The sequence below is a fragment of the Anopheles funestus genome, chromosome 3RL, assembly GCF_943734845.2.
Source record: "Anopheles funestus chromosome 3RL, idAnoFuneDA-416_04, whole genome shotgun sequence".
Lineage (NCBI taxonomy): Eukaryota > Metazoa > Arthropoda > Insecta > Diptera > Culicidae > Anopheles > Anopheles funestus.
The window spans coordinates 63,473,404-63,497,971 of NC_064599.1; the positions used below are offsets into that span (position 1 = coordinate 63,473,404).

The following is a 24,568-nucleotide window of genomic DNA, read 5'->3' on the forward strand; positions in this document are numbered from 1 at the left end:
GAAGTTGTTCAAACAAATAGCTAAAAATTTATTTTTAAAGCGAATTTCTTTAACAATTTTTACGTTTTTTTTCTTACAGTTTTTATTCTGGTTTTATTGTTTCCTTTCGATTTTCAATTTTACTCAACTAACTTCATTCTTTTCCATCTTTCGTCTTTTTTAAGCACTTTAAAGCGTCATTTAATTAATGTGCATTTTCTTACAATAGTTAATGGGCCTGAAAATGCTATTGAATTTCCCAAAACGCCAAGCTAAAACTATAAAACCAACAAACATTTCAAATTAATCACCTGTATATCTTAACTCACTGCTCCAGAACAAAGCTCCCGTACGGAACTGTTTCTATCCATTGCGATTGAACTTTGTTTACCCCATCAACAAATAAAACCCTTTCAGCTTATCGTGCCAAAATAAAATAATAGCCCACATAAACGATCTCTCCTGTATATTCATCATGCATCTTGCAAATAAATTACTCCGATCCGAGCTGAAAGATCGTTCGGCCCGGGGTCCAACATCGGTTTTCCAACCCCAAGCAAGGAAGATGCTAATTTATGGTAGGAAAATAAATTAAAACACGTATTCGGTCGACTGTTTCAAACAAATGAAATGCATCATCCTTTTGCTTCCCAGTTTTTTTTCCTTCCCCCCGGCACTTTACTGACCATGCCTGGGTGTTTTTGGGGGTGGGTTAAAAGTCCCCTAAATCGAGATGGCACGTGCGGGTTGTTTTCATAATTTTCCAATTCCAAACACATCGCGTTTTCCGGGTTTTGTGGAAAGGTATATATAGTATGAGCAAGGATCTTGCTTGCGTAGGGGACGTATATACAGCAAGAACAGTGGAACTTTTTCGTAACCCGATCCAGGTGTGCGCATTACAAGACGTCCCTTTGGCGTAACCTTTTGCGATTGTTTGTGTTTCGCGTACCGAAGCGTGCCGAGTATGGTAAAGTTTTTGGCATGGATTTTCAACACCTAGCCGTGCAAATTTGATCCTTTGTAGTTTGTTTATTTGAAAACCAGATCAACAATTTTGAGGCAAACATTTTCACTCACATTTCCCAGATGGTGAGAATAAAGACGAACAAAGGCTAGGGAGCAAACCTTTAAAAGACATTACCAAAACCTTCCTGCAGCCGCTTTCTCTGTCAAGAGAATTTGTTTCACAATTCTTCTCACGCCTCACGCTCACTTTTACTAGACAACAGTTGCCTGTAGCCCAACATGCTTTACTACAGAAGAGGCGGTAGTTTTGCAATCGATTAGCATACGGTTAAATGCGTTTGCATTGAAAAATTCATTCCCTGCTGTCAATGCCATTCGTCAACTCAATCACACGGAATGGATTAGCGCCAGAACAGTGCCGAGATCGTTAACAACTGTGTTCGTAGAGGGGAGACGGAAAAGCAAGCTACTCAAGGAGAATGTGTGTCTGGTAAGTGCATATTGGCTTGGTTGCATTAAAATTCATTACCACAAACGCACCCGATCGGATCGTTATCGAATCCGGATAGCTGGGTAAGAATGGATTATTGCTTCTTGCAACTTCACCGCACCATGTTGATCGTAAAATCGTCTTCTACGGGATCCAAGGACGTACGGGATACACAGAATTGCTACGAGTATGCAGCTGCACCTCTGCTACTGATGGTCTAACCGTGGCCTTCAAGTACTGTGCCTTAACCCAAAGTCCAACAGGCCGTACAAAGATGTAGTACAATATTTCTGCCAAACTTGTAAGGCTCATGCCAGACATAAGTGCTAGAATGCCACCGAAATTTGCCAACTCTCCATTAAAATTCATATACTCCACCCGCTCGATGTAGGAGAACTTGTTGTCCTTGTAGTAAACGTACAGTAACATTGGTTCCATTCTAAAAGAAAGAGAAGTAACATTACTACCACAAAATGCAGCTCTACTCCCAAACTAACGTCCATACCCTTCCATTCCACGCTCTCGCTTAATCATGGACGCAAGCATTGCATCCAAATTTAGCCAATCGTTCGAAAGCTCCACATCGTACTTCACCGTCGTACAAGCGGGCAAACAGTCACACGTATCCTGTCCCGTGTAAACGGTCAACTCATCCAGCTCCATTAGCCGAGTCACAGCTGATTTATAGCAACGCTTTTCGTGGACACCGCACACCCGGGTAGTATTATCCCGTGGCATCGCAAACGTCACACAACCGCACTCTGCCAAGGTGTAGTTGGTGAGACATTCGAACTCACAGTTCTGTTCGTTGTACACGCGGAAAAAGCGTAACTTCCGTTCGTCCGCAAAAAAACATTGCCTTCTGCAAAGAAGATAAATTGCGAATAGAGGAGTTAGTTCTATTGCAGAATTGAGCCTTTGCGATTTGTCCTTTACATACTTTGTGTAAGGATATCGATGAAGATTGCTTTGGGTGGTGAGTAAACGTGGCTTCACAATAATCGACACGGCATGCATCGGCGGTACTCGGATATGATGTTCGCTCAGTCTCGGGAATTCATCCGGTGGGTGGATTGTGACCTTGTAGCCTTGTAAAGCACCCTAAAGCAGTAAGAAATATCCTTCAGCAACATAAAACATCTTCACCCGGTACCAACTCACCGAACAGATATATTCGCGATTTTTCTGATGCGTCTTCATTAATACGATCGCACCACCCTTAAATCCTCCGCTAGCCGTACGTCTCGGATATGCTAGAAGATCCTCACCTACGGTATAGCCCTTTTCCATTGTCCATCCCGTACTACGCATCTTGGATGCATGCAACGATTGGAACCCGTGTTTCTTGCTATCAGGATTTACTTCCCGTTCACGGAACTCTTGATCCTGCGTGTACAGTTCCGCACTCGAAAGCATATTGAAGCTATAGCAAATGCCATTCTCCGTTACCTTCCGTGCCCAGAGCGCCTCACACGGCCGAAAGTTAAAGCTCCACATGCACGACTGAAACATCTCATCGTACGGTATGGACATATTGATCAACTGTTCTACCACCTGCTCATTATCCGGTGCCGATGTATCCCGGCTGGTACCTTCTCCTGTACCATAGAAATCGTTCTTGGAGCGCATTACCGAGGAACAGACGTGTGTCAGCACACGCAACTTGCGCCATTCGTCGTACGAGAGTGTTGCATTGGCACGTGCCCTTAGGTACACCTCGGTGATGTTGAACTTTTCCGCATCGATTCTCGTCTGCGGACAGATGGTGATGGCCGGGAACGGCATCTTCCACACGGGGATCGGTTTCGCGGAGAAGCTTACGATCATTGGCTTTTCGATCCATTTCTGATGGCCGATTACGATGGCCGCTATGCAGCAGCTTAGTGAGAGGACGACCACCACCGACCAGCAAACTCTATTCGTGGGTAGGTTGAGAACAATATTAAATAGGATTATCGACACGACTCAATCGGTTAATCAACTACCATTCGGAAGGTTCCTATCGAACTCAGCAGCAACATGCGCAATATTGATCGATGAAGAATCAATGAACTTGAAACCATTTCTGGAGTTTTTTAAGTTGTAGTAGAATATGAAGTAGTTCTCTGGAATCTTTCCCTGGTTGAGAAAGTTTTGTACAATTCACTATCAATAAGATCAAGATATTGAGAAAGATCTCACATCGATCTTTTCATATTCAACTTTAACTTGAACAGAGTCCAGAAATTACTCCAACTCTCCCACTTTAACCCCCCCGCATACACTCCGCGTAACTTACCGCTCCATAATGGACACTTTCGGGTGTACTACGTAAGACATGCCATGACACGTGCTTGACGCAAAGTACTCTCGCGCTAAGTTCTTCACTATTATCCAACGGGGAGCTTTCATTGAAAGTTATCCGACTCTATTGCCCGCAGCACAACAGCAACACTGACGGTCGATCCTATTTTGACCATGGCCTAAATACGCTTCCAAGCTCAATGAACCAACAAACCATGTGTTGCATGTGGTAATGAAAGCGACAAGGGAATCGTTTGCTATTATCAGGTTTTTTACATCAAATTTTCTTTCAACACGATATATAACACAGTTGAAGGAGATATGTAAAATCTGTTTGAAATTGTGTATATTTCATGTTTTATTAAATTTATTACGTCAGATTTGCTGTTTCACATTTTTGTTCTTGTGCGTGACATTTTGTAATTAAGTTTAAAAATCAATAAACCGCCTTTCTATTAATTAACTATTACTACGCTTTAGTAATGCCGTGTGCAAAAGCTACACACTGTATGTACTACTCTGATCGTTCAATCATTCATGCAATGAATAATGAATGAATTCGTGCGCAAAATACCTTAATCTCGCCAGGATAAAGCTGATACCGAGTTACAGAATTTCTCCGTAGGAATTCATCCACAAGATCTCAAAGCTGAAACTTCATCCGGCCCTCGGGGCGGGAGGAAAAGCTAATCACGCAATGCTGGTGACCATAAAAATGACACCCACCGTGTGTGTGCCATAAAACGTCCACCCTTCTAAACACCCATTAAAATACGACGGAACGACCGTAATCCGCTGACGACAACCTTCTTCCGTGTCGCTATAGTACAATCGGGTAGCCGCCGCTCCGATGACGCCGTTAACAATTGTTACGATTTAGAGTGCAATTTGCAGCACACGCCAGCAAAACGGCTGGTTGCACCCTATGGTCAAATAGAACTACCGACAAAGCGGCTTAGGACATAAAGCACCACCGGCGATGGGATAGGGCAACAACGAAAACAAAAAAAAAGAAATTATTACTGTTTGATGTGTGGTCATCACTGGACCGATCGATCTGTCGGAAGCGAATCACTCCCGCACTGCCTAACAGACAATGGATCGTAAACCGTGTGGCATTTCTTTTGGACGATGGGAGCACCCTTGGAGCTTCGTTGCAAAACCCAATGAGACACAAATTGCAACCACGTGTCCACAACCGACCGCGCGCTCACAGTTTGATAAATTTGCTCGCACGAGTACAGCGACATGGTCGATCTCGTTGATGATTAATGTTATCTTAATGATCGCACACAGCACAGTGGGTGAAGGAGGGGAAAAAACTTAAGCAAAAACACAAGTACAAAAGTGTAAAAAAACGGAACAAAACAAAGCACCAACAGCAATTCCAACGCTGACCAATCGAGTTCAACCGCATGAACCGCAAAAAAAAACCGCGAAAGTGACCACGAAAAATGGTATGTTTTGAATATGTTGTCGAATTATCATATCGGAATATTCGCGTTTGCTAGCAAAACTACATCGAAGCACAGTTTCTGTGGGGAAGTTAATTTAATTCCTCTTCAAATTCCTGCCGAATGTGCGAATCTTGTGCATAATTTAAAATGCGACCTGGATGAAGTAAAAGCAAATAAAACTGTCAATTTTAAAACCACAAATTCACACATGCACACTCTTCATCCTAATGTTCGCACAATCTTATTTTCATAAACCTTCCAATCTACATTTTCTCTATGCTACATAAAAATCCTTTGGAAAAGAACGAACACCCAAAAAAAAACCAAAGTCAAAGAATGTTGGCAATATTTAATAATCGTATGACAAATGGTTCTACAACCGCGAGAATCATAAATTACGTTTTCTTGTTCATGGATATTTACACAAACCCATCACACCCTTCCCTGTTTTGCTATAGCAGCATCAGCGCGACAGATTCGGTGTTGCTGATAATGTTTGTCCACAGGCCGTACGGGTCGTCCTTTGCGGTCAGATACGATCCAAACATTTTTATTAACATTTGATTTTTTTTTCGGTGAGTATGCCTTCCATCTCAAAAAAAAGGGTGTCAAAATGGTTGCCATCGTTTGGGAAGCGACTAGTGACTAGTGCTAAACGAAACAGAATAGTTTGGATATCATTATTTACTTGTGGACATAAAAACTATGCTTGTGTGTTTTTTTACATAATAATTTCAATCGTTTGTGTTACTTCTCAAAATTATAAATTCACCCAATGGAAGCCACCTACACGCCTTAAACGGAGTGATGCTGGAAGCGTAACTAAGCGATATGACTTAATTTAAACTAACGAGACCTATCGGCAAACTACAAATCATCTAACACCTCCCAAAAAGCAACCGCAGCGCCCTAAACTAGGCTAGAATGCTGTACGCGAAACAACCGCTAGGCCCTCGGCATTAAACAGCCGAAAAAGCCGGTCTAGTGGCGATCGATGCCCGAGAAGTGAAGAAAACTAAACCAATTAGGAAGCGCGTAAATCTTATCTCCTCACATGCTAGGGACAATTTTCTCTCCCACCACGGTCTCTTCCACGGCGCAACCTTCCCGTCCCTAGTCTATGGCGCCGTTTGTCACCCAAATTTACGAGACCAACTTTTATCGATGGGTGTAAATTTTTGTCGAAACGAGACAACCAAACCGGCCTACCGGTTTCCCCTTCGGCTTTCCCCAAAAACGCTTTGTGATGGTTTTTAAAGCGGGGGGATCGTGAGCGTGTTAACGTGATGGTAAGAACACAACGATGACATGTAAACAACACTTCGTTCACTGACAAGTGATATTACTTAGTACGCACCTGACGGGTGTACTAAGGGCAAACAGAAATCATTTTCTCGCACAATACTCACCAGCAAACAGTGAGTGCGTGCTATTGGCCGGTCCATAATTCACGCCAACATAAATTGGTGCCCGTACGTGACAGAACTGTACAAACTTGTGGTCATCTACTATGTCTGTAGATCGTTCTAGAGAGTAATCTAATTCCGATTCAATGCGACGCAAACTTCGGGTTAATAGTTGTTTTTTTTTATTATTACCCAAAAAAGTGTCATTCACCGGCACTAGCCTCGGACACACAGTCGCGTGGCGTAGAACATAAAAGATCACATTAAACCTCGGACCGTAGACATTAGTTTGGGCATTTTGGTCTACTTGGGTTTTTTGATCTACTCGGGGGCAAAAGAAGACAACCTATATTCCTAGGTCCAATCATAACTGTTACTTCAAGATGTTGCGTACGAATTGCTCAGTTTTTAGGACATTCGATTACACTTTATGACAGTGCGTCATCATCGTTAAATTGCCCACATTTCCCCAAAAATTCTTCGTCTTTGAATTTATGCTGTGAAGAATTGAGAATTGAGTTTATCTCCTTTATTCCGAAACGCTTACTCCCCAATCGGTCAAAACGACTTTACAGCAAGAAATAGAAGGATGTACATAAAACTTTTAACTGGATCGTTACAATAAATTGCCCCCAAAAGGGATGACCTGTTGAGAATGTGTTGTGACGCAACGCGATAGATCACGCTTAGAGCTTAATACTTCTTTCTTGCTTTCAAACATCGTCTAAAGATAAACAATGTAAAAATATTGATGTCATCGCTAGTCAAGGTTCTCTCTCTCTCTTTTTGCATTAGCTTCAAAATTGATCGGCATGAGATCACATCATAAAGTTGTATAATTGCTATCATTTGTACTGCTTACAATTTTGTGTGCTGACTGCTAGAGATGGAGATAGAAAAAAGTAATCTTCTTATAAACAACTCCTATTCGTTTTTTTGCTATCGGAGATAAATGTATACACACACATATTTTTATTTTCATACCCAATTCTAACGATCTCGTCTCCGCCAAATTTTAATAACTCAATAAAACACAAAATTATAATAAACGTTTTAAGACCGATTTACGATCATCAGACAGATCTTCGGAACTGTACGTTCAATCTCTTCATCAAACAAAGACCAACAGACGGGTCGATTTGTGGCTTCGTGGGAACTACAGCTCGCGTGGGTGTATCTGTTCCATTGGAGGAGTTTTTTTTCTAACCGAATTATAACGACCAAAAGACGACATCAATTCAAACCCATGATCAACCATATTTGATTACCTTTACTTGTGTACCCTTGATCTCCATCAATTTTGGTGACGATCTGTTTTTTTGCTTTTCTTTTCTTTCAATCATTTTTCATATGATCTTTTCTTTTTGCTTACCATATGTAAATTTTGTTAATTGCAATGATTTGGTAGAAATTTTCAAGATTATTACGATTCATAAATTTTACTGTCTGCTGCGAATTTGAAGAAGAATTGCTTGAATTCGGACTCACACTATTCGCATGGTACATCTGCATCAATCAGCAATTTATAATTTTGTGCGCTCCATCGAGCCCAGGAGGGGTCGAATTACAGTGCGTTGATTTAATTTATTATTCATTGATCGTTTTTATTTGCTGGTTAACGATTGTTTTACGCACTACCATCAATCATACTCCTTCATCGGGAGTTTGATCGCAATAAATCATGAAAAAGTGTCGATTTCTGCTTTCGGACCAGAGGGCGATTGAAGGAAACTTTCATCACATGAAAGGGAGTGGTTTTTTGCGTAGGTGAATCTGTGGAATGTATGTGCTAAATCTTCCAAATAATGTGTCATTCGTTTCCATTGTGTTAATTCACTTACATAAGCGAATTGCCTTTTAAAAAAAAAAAAACAATGTGTAAATGAACTACATATACAGCAATAGATCACCGGCTCTATTCACAACAGTAGCTTTTTCTATTGGATTTTGTTTTGGTTTGGCACTACACTTTAATCCACACCACTTTAAAAATACAATAATCAATCTTGTACCCCACGCGAACGTTTTATCGTTTTATTGAACTCAGTCAACAAAAACCATCCCATTTAAAAAGTTGAAGTGCTGTAACATTGGCTAGGTCATGGATGGAAAGCAACGCTACAACTAGAAAAGGGGAGCATCCAAAAACTTTGCCTAACAACAAACCAATAAACATAAATCTTGACCGTACGGTCATAAAATTACAATTTGTGTCGCCTTCTTAACACCCCAATCAGTGTTCTCTTCTTCCAACTGTAGCACATTCGCATCGAGAACAAAGATACAGTGACGCTATAGCTCTTGATATGAAAACACAATTGGTTTTAAAGGGAAAAAATAAATATTTAATTAATTTATGAATAATTTATACTTGTATTTAAAGCAAATGATAAAAATCAAACAAGAAATCTTTTTTTAAATTATAATATGTTTAGACTTTTTACAATGCGGAAGGAAAAATGAGAAATAAAAATAGACATCAGGCGGAACATTATCGTAACCCTAGTGACATTCCATTAGGAGTGATTTAAATATACGCATACATACCAGTGACCACACATTTATGGCAGTTAAGGATTAAACCCAGTGAACAGTTCGCTTCTCAAAATATCCCTGTGACCGTTTAAGATTTTCAACCATTTTTTCTTCTAACTAACGATGTGAGCTTAATAAGTAATGTTAGCTAAAATCACTATGGTCTGTCGTTCCCGAATCTTTGCTCTTCTAGCATGTTTTGCTGTTGCGATTTTACATTGGATAATATCTTTTGGATTAACGAAGTAAAAAAAAACGTTATATTATCTACCCGTCCCGGTCGGTCATAAAGCTAACGCTTCCCTTTTGCATTTTTAATTCCTAAGCCGAATGTTCTGCCACAAACCATGTTTATCATGGTTTCACACTATTGGTCGTCCACTAACGACAGTCCCATCAGACAGTTGCCAGGTGATTGGCTTTGTGATGCCGACAGGCTGCGTGATGATCGTTAGAACAGAGCACGTCTGCCCTCGGGAACAATTTATGGGAATTATTATCAACAACCCAAAAGTGCGGATACGCCGTTTCTCTGCATTCTATCGTAATATAGCGATAGACATTCTTAGCGTATGTTGGCTTTAAATTTACCAAACGAAACGTAACAGTTGTGTTTAGTATTTAAGTAGAGAAACGGAGTAGTATTCCGTGGTTTACTAGACGATTGGTCTGAATAATAATAGCACAACTCAATCAGCGATGAACAATAAAGGGCTTACCGATCGTACACATAAATAATTTCAAACATAAAGTGGTTTTTTAAAACCCTACGTACGTCACAAAACTTACTTTAGCAAAGGTGGAGTGAAAACAACAGAAATTAGCAATGACGATGGCTGCTAATTTACTGTCCTCTATTTACGGAACAACCAGCCTAGACATCCTTCGACTATTCGGCTAAAGGAATACTAAACATTTTATTTCAACTAACCACAACAGGCTTGATATAGATAGGTACATTAAGCTCAAAGTTTCAAAACACAATAAATAGATCGGATGCATTCCTGTAGATGTTATAATAGATAAATGCATTCCTATTGTATGATCAATAAAAAATTGTGCACAATCTACGCATTCCACAAAAAGTACATCCCAGATAAGAGTTACTTTGGAATTTCACTACTATTGCATTTCTTAAGCAAATGCGCAGTTCTAATCAATTTACACGAGTGATTCATTCTACGTCGTGTAATTTTCTCCATATTTCGTTGTTCGCGTTGCAGGGTTACTGACAGTGATGAAGAATTTGTGTTTGAATTTTTATTTTTTGTTTCTAAAAAGCCGGTAACATAAACATTAACGATCTCAATCCAAAGTCTCGCATAAAAGATGAGTTCTATTTTATGTTGAAATAAGTAAAAGAAAAAAAGGATTTTTTTCTATTTCTATTAAATATGTAAAAGGAAATCTTTTCTGCAAAAAAAGAAAAAAAAGGAAAAAGGAAAGGAAAAGGAAAAAAAGGAAAGGAAAAGGAAAAAAGGAAAAAAAGGAAATTTAAAATATGATTCTTCGCTCTTGAATGACAATGCCTTGTGAAACATGGTCCTGTGCCTCAGCATTAAACTTTACAATAATTCACCATCATCCCTAACACATTTTGAAGTTAAAATAAAGAAGTATAAATCTAGAATCTTTCGCATTTAATGGATCTTGTACATAATGAAAGTTTATTTTCATATTTTAAAATTTCAATTTCATATTTTAATTTTCTTATTAGCTTTTATGAAATGAATAGCTGGAAAGATTTCACCACTGATACAAAAATGAGCACATCTTGAACGGAAAAACTGTTTATCATTGAAAAAACGAATTTCTTAATCTAATCGAAGTCATATAAGAACTATTCCTGCAAGTTAGTAACCAGATGCTCCTTTAAGGATTTTCTTCGTAAACTTTCTTTATGAAATAGTAATGTATAAAAATAAACAAAACAATTAAATATGAAAATGGAATGAAATTCAATAGAAAGCTACCCCCTAAACTTCAATCACACGGCGAACCCTGTATTCGTCACTCTCGTAAGATGTATCCCTCTTGACTTTTCGCCACTTTTCTCCACCACCGGAAACGATACGGTGCGGACGTCCGTACCTTCACTTATTTTCATTCATGCTCAGCGCAAAACGCAAAACAAGCCCTCCCACCCATTACCCACCGGGACGACATCAACCCTTCATTATCGTCCACCATCACGCGACCCCCAGACCAGCTCGCAATGCACGCAATGTGCTCCGCTGAGTGGCATCTCATCCGGCGCTGGGTCACAAATTTGTATTCGCTCGCTTCACTCAGCTCGTGCTCGAGAGTCAGTCGTTGGCAGGCCGAGCAACGGTACGGTTGTGAGTTCTCCCCCAGAGCCACGAGTTGTGAAAACGGTGTGTGATCCTTCGCATAGAAGACGGCAAGTTTAGCATAAGAAGTGAAGTCGAAACGCAACTGCAAGAACCACTTGCGGCAGAATGATCAAAGTGCGGGCGAACAGGAACCAAATTACAACTTGGGATTTGGTGTTGTGCGGGTCGAATAATTGTGGTGCGTGCGTTAGTAATTGGATGTTTGATCAGTGTGGTACCTACCACATCTTTGAGGGGTTATTGTGAAGATTATCGAAAGAAATTGCCCATAATTCGAACGTGTTAATTGGCTGCGTGAAGCTCATTTAGCTTGTGTTTTATTGGGAAAACGGCCACCGTGCAGTGCGTTTGTTTGATAATTAAATCGTGGTGATTAACTTTGTGGCTTTGTGAAATAAACCGTGCTACAGAAGCATTGCTGTATCTTTGTGAAACTGTGAAATCTCTAAGTCTTGGCCAGCAAAATCTTCTCCAATAAGCATAAATCAGCCATACAAAGGGTTTACATGTAGAGTTTTATCTACAGGTAGCACACTGGGGGCCATTTTCAACAGGTTCGATTTGATCCCGAAATGATCCAATACATTAACAAATCGTAGCGGGCCAATACACTGCCGTACGGAAAAGCTGCGAAACTCATTCACGCAATAAATTATGCCCATTCGAGTTCCTGTGATTCCGCACGTACGGATTGTATTGCATTATCGTGCGCTAACGACATAAATTACACACTAAATGTTTGACCGCGGTAAAATCAGGTTCGGGTATCTACGCGCATTCAACCGGCGCCATTCATACGCGGGATTAGTGGCGTGTTGCGGTGTTTGGGACTCGTCTAACGTCTAACGTGCGTACAAGCGTCTTATACCGATTAGCGTCTGTCAGAAGTTGCACGTGCACAAAAAGGGGGGAAACAAAATAAAAGCAAATTGTGTATTTTGTTGGTTTTTGTGGCTATTCTTGTTCTTGTCTTTTGTGTGTCCTGTTCGGTATTGCAACCTATTTGACCTGTTAGACATCTGGACACTGGAACGCAACAATTCACTCAGTAAGGTTATTTTTTTCCTCCTCAATGGAATACATCTAAATTGCATCGTACAAGTGTTCCTTCCTTGTTTTGTGCTAATGCAGCTATTAAGCAATAAATCCTCCAAATTAATAGCCCGCAATAAACACTTTGTTTAGTGTCTCCTTCTTTATTTTATTTTTTTGCAAAGCGCTTCTGTAACAACATTAGCTTTGAAGACACGAGTTCCTTATCCATATTCATTCACTGCAGCTGTGTGAAGGCGTTAGAATTTTTTAACAAAAACCTACGAAATAATTTCAAGGTCATTAGAGATTTTTTAAATTTCATTTCCCAATCGAAACCCAAGAAATATAACAACTTTTGCACATAATTTAACCGGCTGGCATTAAAACAAAATGATAAGCATAGTTTTGAATGTTAATTAAAAGCAAACTTATCTGCACCACCTGGGCCACATTACACCATGTTTGCTAACAGCGAACAAACTCCAACCCGCGAGAATCGTACAAGAATACGTTGATACGCATTAAAGCCCATAAATTGTCCGATCAGTCGTTCCGATACGCACATGTTCCATCGAAATGTAAACACCGGTACACGTCACCTTCCTCCACATTGAGGGCTGTTACCCTTGCGCACAGCCTATCACATTTCGATCCAGAAAACCCAGCGATAGACATGCAAATATCTTATACCCAACAGCAACAAAAAACACCCCAGAATAAACCCAAGAAATCATCCAATGCGGTCGAAGGCAGAAGACGATTAGACCTGTCAATTCTGCCAATTCGATTCCCACCGGCCCAGAGACTCAGGATGCCGAAAATCGATCCGCTTTAAAACAAAAAAACGAGTTTATTAAAAAACATTGCCCACTGCCGGTGGCCATTGGAGGAGACCGGTGAGTGATTGAAATCCGCGATGGAAAACTACTCGGGACCGGCTACTAAAAGCTTTCGGTGTTTATTGTTTTATTTCTCAAACATCCTTTGGCGACAATGTGGATATGTGTGCGAAGATAAAAACTTTCTACATATGCGTTAATAGCACCCGAAATCTTACAATACTATCCTTCTGTTTATTTAAAACATATAAAAAAACACATATAAAAACATACTTCTCCGATAGGCTGATCGTGTCCCGGGTGGCACGGTGGAAGGCCGGCAAATTAGCATATTGGTTTTGCTGGCTTTTTTGTTGTTGTTTGCCCGCTTTGCAACGGCTCGACAGCTGGTACAACAACGATTTGGGTGGATTTGCGTGTAGTTAACGGATTTTAATGAAGGAGCAACATCCAACCAAACATTCGCACGATTGCGAACTCCACCGCGTTCGAATGCAGCTCCATGTTAAACGGGCGTTTTGCGATTGATACGTGCAAAAATGTGCAACCTGACCCTCTCAAGGTTGCACGAGACAAAAAAAAAATCGCATCCGATCGCAATTGTGCATGTGCGTGTAGGTGTTGGAAATGCAGGTGCAATTTTTCTCTCTAAAATATTTGTCGAATGGAGTTCATTAGCTAGGTAAGGGGGATAAAAATTAAGATAAAAAACACCTAACTTCTTAATACCTGTTCTCGTGCACAGACGGTCAATTATGTATCCATCTTTATGTTCAATGCTGAGTGAGTGTTGCTGCAAGGAAGAGATTTCTGAAAGGGAAATAAATTTGTCCTTTTTGTATAGCAGTGAAACAAAAAAACCCATCCCCGATGATTATAGAAACTGCTATAAGCTATAAATAAATTAAGTAACTTCCAACATAAACTGTTGCATTAATGGGCTTCATCTACTTTGTAGCGGAAAAAGCTCCAGTTTCCATTAGCAGTGGTGCGAAAACAGTAGAACAAATGTAAAACTAAAATCAACAGCAAAATAATTGGATTGGTCACGATCGACACGATCGAAGTGCTACTTAATCCGATTATAGCATCCACTTATTATAGCATCTCGTTATTTACTGTGGCGCTCTGTAGAATGAATTGTGTCCCCAACTTTTGACTTTACTTACAAAGGGTAAATAACAACTTAAGTCTCTCAACATCACAAACACAACAAAAAAATGTCCTAACAAGCAGTAAAATAATGCCATCATTAGCATCATCTCGCGGTCACTTTCACGGTAATTAGTTTTCAAAATATTTTCTCTCCATTTTGTGTTTCTTTATCACGGTAACAACGTTACGGGAATATATAATACGATCGATCGTATGTGTGATCTCAAAAATACCTTGATGCAGTCCGTCATATTTCATGTTTGATGACGGTACTCCATAAAACTGCCATTCCTATACATTCCAACCGAAAAACCGGCCACAGAAAAATGCATCCATTGCCGTTGGTAAAACAAGATCGAAGAATCGCTTATTATTCTCCCTTAGCGTGCATTCCTCCCGAGGTACGATCGGTACCTTTGTCTCCTTTTGCTCAACACATATATCTACCCTTCGATCTTCTTGTTGAGAAATTTGAAGCCAAATTCCGGGTTGGGTTTTATTTAAATTAATGATCTAATTTTTCACACATTATGTGTAGATTAAAATGTTTATAAATGACTACATGGCTAAAGCTTATGGCATTTTTTCTTGTTTTGGGGCGAACAACCTTTCACAAATGTTGTCTGTGAACTTTGCCTTTATTTGCGGTAAGCGAACGAATGCTTAGGTTACGAGTTTAAACGTGCCATAAAAAAAAATGCGAAGATGCTTCACCTTTTGGCCCTATTCTTCCGGCTTGACGTTCTTACCGATGGGTACAGGTTGTCCGTTCGCGAGAGTATTTTTACGAGAAGCAATTTAATTAAAGCCCCATAAAAAAAGCCAACCTCAGATCAGTGGAGGTTTATGATGCATCGTCAAACTCGCTCTGAACGCACTAAAGCGTTTAGAGTGGAAACGGCTCAACTTTTATAGCAAACCTACGCCGATAGTCATCATTTCCTATCTTATGGTACGTTTTACGAAGAAAAAAAAACCAACCAACCGAAGATCACACACTTTTCTATTCGCAGGATGGGGGGAAAAAAAATGAGAAGAAGGAAAATTCCAAACCCCACCATCCGTAAAATCGCCACCGGGGTTTTTTGTGTGGCATATTTTAACACGCCCGTTATTATTATAAACGTGGCGCCAGCCAAGCGTTACCGTCGACGCGCCATCCGCTTTGTCAATTAAATCAAACCAAAGTCGCCCGAATTGCGATTGATGTTGGGAATGATTAAACTATCGTAAAGTGTGGCATATATTTTCAGTAGAACAATTACGAGCTTTCCTTTGCTGAAGCTTCGCCAAAAAAGGAAGCATTTCGTATGCATCAGTGTGATTGATCGATCGTAAGCATTTAGCAATGGATGTTACCATGAATGCAAAATACCTTTTAAATGTCTTACCTGCAGGAAAATATTTGCCAAACAAGAAATAAACAAGCTGCTCTCAACTTTACATATATGCTGTCGATCAAATAATTTAATGGTGCAGCATTTGGGGAAGGGTCAAAATGCACGATGCTCCAAGGACGTGATCGGACAACAAATTTTTACTCTGTCCCTGGCAACATTTATTACTTATAACTGGTGTTAACTCCAGACACTCACACACACGCTCTTCGGAGTGAACTTTTGAAGAATTAAAAGCATATAAATTTAGAAGGCCTTTTTGGCATGCTAAACTAATTTAATTAATAGAAGCAAGCATGCGTGCCCATTAAAATAATCTTTTTTTTAAGGAAATATTGCACACTCTAAATGGTCATTTTTACAGGAAGCGTTTCATCGTTATAAATATATAAAAAAGAAGTCCCCCATCATACCTTAAATGTTCCCATCATGATAAATGTGTAGTACTTTTCGCCTTTCGGCTCTACACCAGCACCAGTGTGGTTGATTAGATTAATTCGCTATTTGTCATGCGGGAAGATACTCGTGTCCAACTCGCGACAAACTCAGTTTCGGCTTTCTGCGCTCTGTTTGTGGTTTTTTTTTGGGTATGGCATTTTTCCCACGCGACCGCCTGATTCAGCGACGGTTTTGTCGGTATTGTTTTGCTGGATTCCCTGTGTGGAATGTTATAATTAGGTAAGGAAATGCTACGGCTGTCTGCGCGGTCAACGCGTTTAATCCGTGTACCGAAAGCCTGGTCCGGGGTATCCGATCTGCCGACCGGAGTTCGGTCTCCGATCGATCGAGATTTACATACAGTGGGTGAGTGTGGCTTGTAAACATAATTTATCACCAGTCGTGCGTGCGTGCATGATGATTTGCATACTCGATCACGCCGGGACACACTGTTGTGAGTGTATTGGCCGAGGGCTCATCGTTGGGCTAACCACCATCATTCGTCATTAACGGTTGCGGTTGTTTAAGAACAGTTTCCCTACAGGATTAAAATAATCCACAAAACATTCACACCCGTACGGTAGTAAATGATGGGAAATTTTTTTTTAATTCAGTCGACTCCACTCTAATGGCTGCATGTTTGTAAAACAAATGACATACTAGTGGCAGCAAAGCAACAACAAAAATGCGCACATCACCAACGACGATCGTGAAACCGCTCAAGCCGGACATAAATCATACCGGATGACAATTAACAAAACCACCGAAACTTATAAGGACAGGGCAAGTTACGGTAGGGAAATGGAAAAGAAAGTTGATCACGATCATGGTGGTATCGTCAGAAACAAAGACGCTGCGTGCGGCCATTAAATGACAAACGTAACATTCTGGCAAAGAACCACGAACGGAACAAAACACTCGGTAAACCCTTCTCGCCCCCGTAACGCAACGATTAATCTCTTATTTCCACAGAATTCGTACCCCTTTGCCAAAAGTGTGTGAAGTGCAGATAAAAAGAGTATAAAGAAGTGCAACACTAAAGGGCTAAAGATTAAAAACGTGTTAATTGGTGAGTGAGAGCAAATATCGGAAATAGTGTCTCTTCCGCGTGGTGTCGCAATTTCAACATAGAATTTTGCTGGTCGTAACGAAAATGGCCACGTACGCCACCCCACGCACATGGGGTTGGTGGAGTAGCGCTGACGGACGGACCACATGTCGCCGACACGCTCCACGGCACCATTTGTCAACTGGGCGACAAATGATTGGTCTCGCGACAACGCTGGCCGCGCTGTTCCTTCTGACAGGTAAGTCATAATAGCCGGGAAATAACAAGGCCTCTTACAGGCCAGAACTTCGTTACAACTCACCGTGTTGCCGAAAGATAAACATTCACCAGCAGGACTTCACCAGTATCTGTCAGTCGTCTAATGACAACGAATTCGAACTGGGTATACTCACATGCCTCAGGTGATCAGGAGACGATCATCTTATACATTCTCTACCGGTTCTTTGTTACAACTCACATATTTCTAATTTATTTTACGTTAATTTATACAAAACGACCAACCGTTTGCTGGGTGGGGGCGTTTAATGGAAGTAATCACTTCTTAAGATGAACATAAATTACAATAATACGATCGGGATCCGCACGTGACGAAGCCTTAGGGGTATTCGCGCGGTGCGATATACCTGATCTTCGTGAGGTGTATCATTTAACCGTTTTTTTTTTCTTATTGCACGCGCTACAGCAGTTCCGTTGCGAAGGTGCTGGAGAAATGGATGGCTTCATTTTTTGTTTTATTTTACTATCTTCTACCGCTTTATGTGTTCCTTTGCGTGCTTGACAAATGACTGACCATTACTTACGGTGCATTTACGCAACCGACAAACGCGACCGAGCGTATCGTTAGACTCGTTTTTAAGCTTTGCGAAGGATGCAAACCGCGAAAGTTAGAGAGAAATTGAAATTTAATTGCATTCTGCGGGCTATCCAGGCACCGCCTAGCAGACACATCGGGCAGTGTCTTTGGAGTCCGGATAGTAGGAGAATCGTAACGATGAAGTCTAAGCCTCAAGGCAGAGACATGCGGTAATGTGTTCAGCCCCTGATGAACATATTGTTTTGCCAGTGTTGCCAGCAAATCACTGTCACTGGTTGGCTTGAGTACAGCATACTAACCTGAGCCATTCTAAACCACGGTCGGGGTCAACAAGAATATTTAGCACAAGTGCCATACCGAATGTTCATGTCACGTTTTGTACTCATTTACTCACTAACGAGCATGATTGATAAGGGAGAAATTAAGAGAAAATCGAATTGCTCTTTTGTTCCACTGGGGAGATGGAGGATTCAATGTCTTTTTTTTCTTTTGCTTTTGCAACTAAACTAACACCCAACATATACTACAAAGTGTACAAAGTAGTGCGTGTAAACACACTTTTACAACAAGTGCGAACACTCATCATCGATTAGCACTGTCGTTAATGTGCCTTTTGCCACCTTATTTTTGCATGCATTTAATGGTCTGTTCCCTGTGGACAGTTTTTCTTTGCACACCTCATTTTATGGCACTTCAGGCACGGTAAGAGATTTTGTCAACAGACCATTAACTTTAGCGCCTACTTCACCGGAGTGCTTTCACGGTACAAAATTGCCGATGCTAATGCTTGTGCGGTACATAAGCCGCGATTTCAACGGTAGGAAGAAGAACCGGAAGTCTTGTTTCGATTAATTTTGCCAAATATTTGATCATTTTCATCACAGAAATTGTTTAAACAATAGTTCTTTTCCCTAACAAAAACACACATCCACCTCCCAAAATATTACATTCTACAGATCCGAATAAAGAATGAAAGACAGTACGAAAACAATGGCAGTAATAGGACAGCGATACAAACTTCATTAGGATCTAGAAAAAAAACCCATTCGCTTCAGTCAGCCGAAACATTTATAATAATTACAGCCACAGCCACGCGAATGTCCCAAAAAGCAAAAGTAATTAAATTATCATTTCAATGGCCTTTGGTTAAATTAAATCGTTTTATTATGCAAACGCTAACTAACACATATCGGTTGACCCACGATCGTCTACTGCGCATACGATGGTACGGGACCGGCGCGATAACCTACATCACATAATTAAATTCGATTCGATCAGTTTCGTCGGGATGTCCCCGGTAGAAACGAAAACGATGACCATCGATGGACGCACGATTTGAAGTTTAAGCAACCGAACCCGATATCACTGATATAGCGGTCCGGTCTCATATTGCGATCGATGATGATCCTCCAGTTTTTTATGTACCGGTCCTAAACGCTCGCATTTAAATGAGGTGTCAATAGCGTGCCCCATTACGTTTTCACCGGTAAGGAAGATTTCTAAAATAAGCATAAACTTCATAAAAGTGGTTTTTGTGGTCCCACACAAAAGTCATAACAAACAGCGCCAGTTACACGTGCATCTGTGCGAACCTTTCGACTCAAGGTCTTCCAGTTTAGCAGCATTTTTGGGGCGGGGAAATCGATTGCAAGCGGATGTTAAATTTGCTCTTTCCTCAAAAATCTTTCCACACTTGCGGCAGCACCAGTGACCGGCGTGGGTCATTATTTACTTCACGCTTTCAGTCGAAGCGATACAGAACAGTCAAGTTGCGCCGCTAACTACAGCGTGTGGTTACCCCTTGTACGATGCCTTACCTAATTACCCATTCCCCTTAGTTTTGGTTTATTTGCGGTCGAAATGGGGAGTAAGTTATTTTTAACAAATTCCTTCCTTTTGAAATATTTGCAACCATGCGCGTGAACAACAAATTTCGACAAGAACGATAAACGTGTAGTACAAATCTCCCCATCAAAAACGTAAGCAAACATCATCATCACCCACCGAAGGAAAGATCATTGATCTCCCCATATGTCAATAAGTGCATGGTTGGTTTCATGTGAATGAAATATTCCTACGCAAATAGTGGCCAAGTTTTAGACGCAACGATGCAAATAGACTGCATTTTTTAAAAGATGTACCTTGACGTCCAATTTATCTACGCTATCGAACTCATCCTGCCCAATAAGGTGTCTCCAGACGTGACAGCTCGCACCGAAAACTGTACAAATTAACCTCGTTGAGCAGACTTGACGCTTGACGCGCGATATCGAGTGTCCGAACGCATCCTACGACCCTGTGCGGGTGGACCGTTTGGAAGCTGTCATCCACAAAATCACACTCCATTAACCTCACTGACCTCGACTGGGCAGACACGACGGAGACCAGTCGTCTACGGTGGCGTCAAACTTCATCTCGCCCAGCATATCCAGCTCTGACCAATTCTAACCAAACTTCCCCACCAAACTGTCCCAATTCAATAAATCTCCAATATCTCGTATGCCTGTCCTATAACTACAACTGCTAGGTAGAGATAGAGGTATTCTCGTCCCATGATATAAGCAACATGTTCTTGAATCGCAACGCAAAATAATTTACTTCTCGCAGAAGACATCGTCTAAGTCGTCTCAATTCGACAGTTATAGTAATGGGTCAACTCCATTCGGTTCCCTGGTGTGTCTGAGTCGGGTACTAAAGTTGCTACTACTACTACTTCGTTAAGCAGTTTGATTCACTCATTCCATGCTCGTACTATAACATCACCGAGATGACATGTTCCGATATGACAGTCAATTAAAATTCAACGATTGCAACGATTTTATTTACGCCTATGATTGAATCATAATTTCGCCCGTCATTACCACCGTTAGCCCTTCCTGTTTCCTCTTACTCGGTGTCTTGTACGTGGTGATCGTGAACGGCAATATGTGATGATGAACCAGCGTTGTTTAGCTGCACAACAAGTGGCGCTACGATATGGTCTGTAGAATTCGCACGCGACACAGGACGAAACAAAACGGCCGCTCTAACGGTTTGACGCCACCTTGAAGATTGTGTGCACAAATTTCGTTAGCAGCATGACAGAATGGCTTGTTTATGTACATTCGCCATGCTTGGTTAGTTTCCGTGTGATCATCATCAGTTAGCTCAAGCACGAGGTTTAATGCATGCGAGAAATGTATCTTCTTTTTTTGTAGTCCCGTATTCAGAGTCCGAAAAGAACCGGATATTAAGCTGCATCTTGGCTGGTTGAAAAATTGTTAATTTAAAACAAAATGTTACGTTGACTGTTGTAGATGGGACGTATCGAATAACTCACAATTAAAACCGACTCTACCCATTTCCCAACATCACAGCATTCAACTGTGCTACGATCTGGACATCATGGCATAATATGCATATAAACATATCGTAACTGTCATTCGCTGCACTGATCGCAACAAGGTTTCAATAGCAAATATCCATTACAATTCCATTTGAACTAATCACTAGTATCGTTAGTGTGTATGGAGCTCACCGTCAATCATACTCACCCGGGGTCCAAGTACACCCATTTAGCTGCTTGTCAGCATTGCCCATAAAGACATTGTTCCCGGCCAGTACGACCTAATCATCGCTATTAAGCATATCAAGATGTCATCTTACCCCGTACCCGGTACCAATCAGCGCAAACGATAGATCACGGCCATGAATGCACCACCGGTATCTCGGTAGGTGCAAGTGCTCAGGCACCAAACTCTCTCAGGCCGTTAAAGCAATTGCAAAACCGGACACAAAACGATTTTCCCACTGAAAACAAACAGGACCTAGTTTAATTAGTACGTGTCGCGCTACTGTTCGCGGGTCGAGGAAATTAGATTCACTTAAGTGACCGCCATCAATCACCATTCACTGTTCTGGTCTGTCCGCCCGTTCCCGCACTGCTTGGATTGTTCTAAACGACCAGGCAGTTCGAGGCCAGTGCCTCGGCACTCGGCATCGTTCTATGCTGGTGGACCCCGAGTCTTGGGACATCAGGACGAATTGACGCATCAATGTCTAGCCGGGTCAGAAAGGAAACACAATTGGCCCGCGCGGGAGGAAATTGAAAACCACAGAGATGGATGACTTTTTAATGCATCGTCATTAGATCGAGCTGAGTCGTTGGTGAGTAGATGGATAGTATAACCAAAATCATCAACAGGCTGAAGAATGTTATCAATTTCTTTTGTATTCTAGTTTAAACGCCTAAAAAAAATCTAAGCTAGATGTAATATAGACGAGTATTTTTAGTACACTTTTAGTACAAAACCCCCAAGTACTTTAATTCCGCATTCCAGAATCGTTCGTATTACGTCAATCGTAGGGCAAACGATGCATTTAACAGATCGTTAAAGTACCAGCTGTGAACCTACCGAGCGTTAAACTAAACTTTCGCTCATGCAAACCAAATAATCTACTCTGCTTCACGATCTTCAACCATCACATTTCCCCCTCGCACGTCGAAAGGAGTACGAGAAATGCCAATCAAATTGGGGAGGGAAAATTTTTGCCCACAACGCCATCAGCTTGTGTGATGTACGAGGGAGTACTTTTCGCGCCGTTTTTTGCTCGATAAGTGTAAACAAACAAAGTTCACCACCCGCTTAGTAGTGGCTGACGGTGTTGGTGGTGTTTATTTAGCAAAAATTTCCTCCCGATAGTGTGATGGTGGGAATGGTCGGGACTGTTTCCAGACTAGTGATAGGGGAACATCCACTTATCTTGGGTTGGTATGCAATCTTATAAACCGTGTTCTGTAATTATGAGTGATATTCAAGTACACCTAGATACTACCGATTAGATAAGCTTATCTATTAATCCTACTTAAATAATGCTTAAATTATTGTTAATAGTAAAAATCAAACATAGGGACACTTGCTTGCTCAGATGTTGGCAAATGTTTATTTATTTCCTCTCCACACATCTCATGCCTGATCATGAGCACAAGCTGCAGCATGATCACACATCCGGTGACAGTATGGTGTCGAATTTATTGAGCGATTTTGATCGATCCAGTCCATCGATCAACCAATTCGATCGTTCACGTTGATGAGGAGCGACTCGTGGAGATGTAACCGCAACTTCAACGAGATCAGACACATCTGCATTGCCACAGAGACACATTGCGGCTTGCTTGCCATCGCACGATCGTGCGTATGCGGACCGCAGCAAAACCATTCCAAGGTCGAGAATGTGAAGCTGTACAAATATTTATCCAATTTTCTCTTGCTGCTTGATTTGCAATAAAACAAAACTAATCATACACTTAAATCAAAACGCGTCTAAACCTTTTGGTACGGCAGAGACGTTAGCATGGAAAGAGTTATTTGATAAATAAATATTTATCTTCCTTGTATTGTCGCTTCCATCATTTCTACAAGCAGCAATATTGCAGCATCGTTATTTATAGAGGAAAAGATAGATGTATATAAATACGTTCATTTTTGCTTTTCTGTCCAAATATTACTACCAAAAACTAAACAGGAAAACCCGTGCGACAATGTTGTGCTACAAATTTCGCTTATTTTGACATGAGCAATTGCCAACAAAACGGGCAAAGTCACATTAATTACATTTTTTTTACGGAGCAAACTGAGCATCCATTTCGGTGTTGTAAATCAACATTTCACACAACGATTGTAAATGAATCATTTTTACGAAATTCTGTACCAGAAGACTATAAAATGCAAAAGGCGCTTACGAACGTCCGATGTAATGTCTGTTTCATTCTTCGAGTGCAACTTTTGAAAACCGACTCGAAGGTGAATAATAAACTAATCCCAGTAAGGAAGCAGAAACTGTGAGTGATTTATGTACGTTTACCATATCCAATTCCACGTTCTTAACGTGACAAGATTAAGGTAGATTGTATTTAAATTTCCATTATTTTAATTTTTACCACACCAGATGACATTTCGCTAAGCTGAAACTAATAATTTTACCTTGAACTCTTTGTGAGTAACGTTTTGGTTTTGTTTTAAAAATCTCCATAAAACAAGATGTATCAATCAGTCGCGAAATGTTTTAAACGATCGCCTTTCAGGCACACTCGATGGAAGTGTGAACCTTTTGGGCAACAAGTGAATAAAAAAGAAACGTGTCGATCAGCAAAGGCGCTTCTTTTAGTGGATAGACTGCCTTTACCTCCGGCGTTAAATGATGGTCCGCCGAGTCCAAACCTCGCGAAATGAATTCATCCATCGGTTGAATTAATGTCCTTTTCGTCAGCGTTAACGTTGCATGACGTTGAACAACGGTAACATCAACCATCTCTTTGTGATTTGTCACCGGTGTGTTTTGCGGTGTTTTTGATATAGAAAAATACAC

The 24,568-nt window shown here is 40.8% G+C and overlaps 2 protein-coding genes across 8 annotated transcripts in view; one reads left to right on the plus strand and one right to left on the minus strand.

The window, feature by feature from the left end:
* Nucleotides 1–96: 96 nt before the first annotated feature.
* On the minus strand, nucleotides 97–14,760 carry LOC125769528 (pickpocket protein 28-like). The gene is made up of 5 exons (XM_049438261.1): nucleotides 14,736–14,760; nucleotides 2,585–3,402; nucleotides 2,379–2,539; nucleotides 1,944–2,300; nucleotides 97–1,877 (listed from the first exon to the last, which is right to left on the minus strand). The coding sequence occupies exons 1-5, from the start codon at nucleotides 14,758–14,760 to the stop codon at nucleotides 1,583–1,585; spliced, it is 1,656 nt and encodes a 551-aa protein (XP_049294218.1). The 3' UTR covers nucleotides 97–1,582.
* Nucleotides 11,346–24,568, plus strand: part of LOC125766886 (uncharacterized) — a 26,765-nt gene continuing 13,542 nt past the window's right edge. Inside the window, exons 1-2 of one of the 7 annotated variants that reach the window (XM_049432973.1) lie at nucleotides 11,346–11,494; nucleotides 17,310–17,644. In XM_049432973.1, coding sequence (XP_049288930.1) covers nucleotides 17,491–17,644 — 154 coding nt within the window. In that variant the 5' untranslated portion in view covers nucleotides 11,346–11,494; nucleotides 17,310–17,490. The other 6 variants (XM_049432979.1, XM_049432980.1, XM_049432977.1 and 3 more) reach the window with 6 other exon arrangements.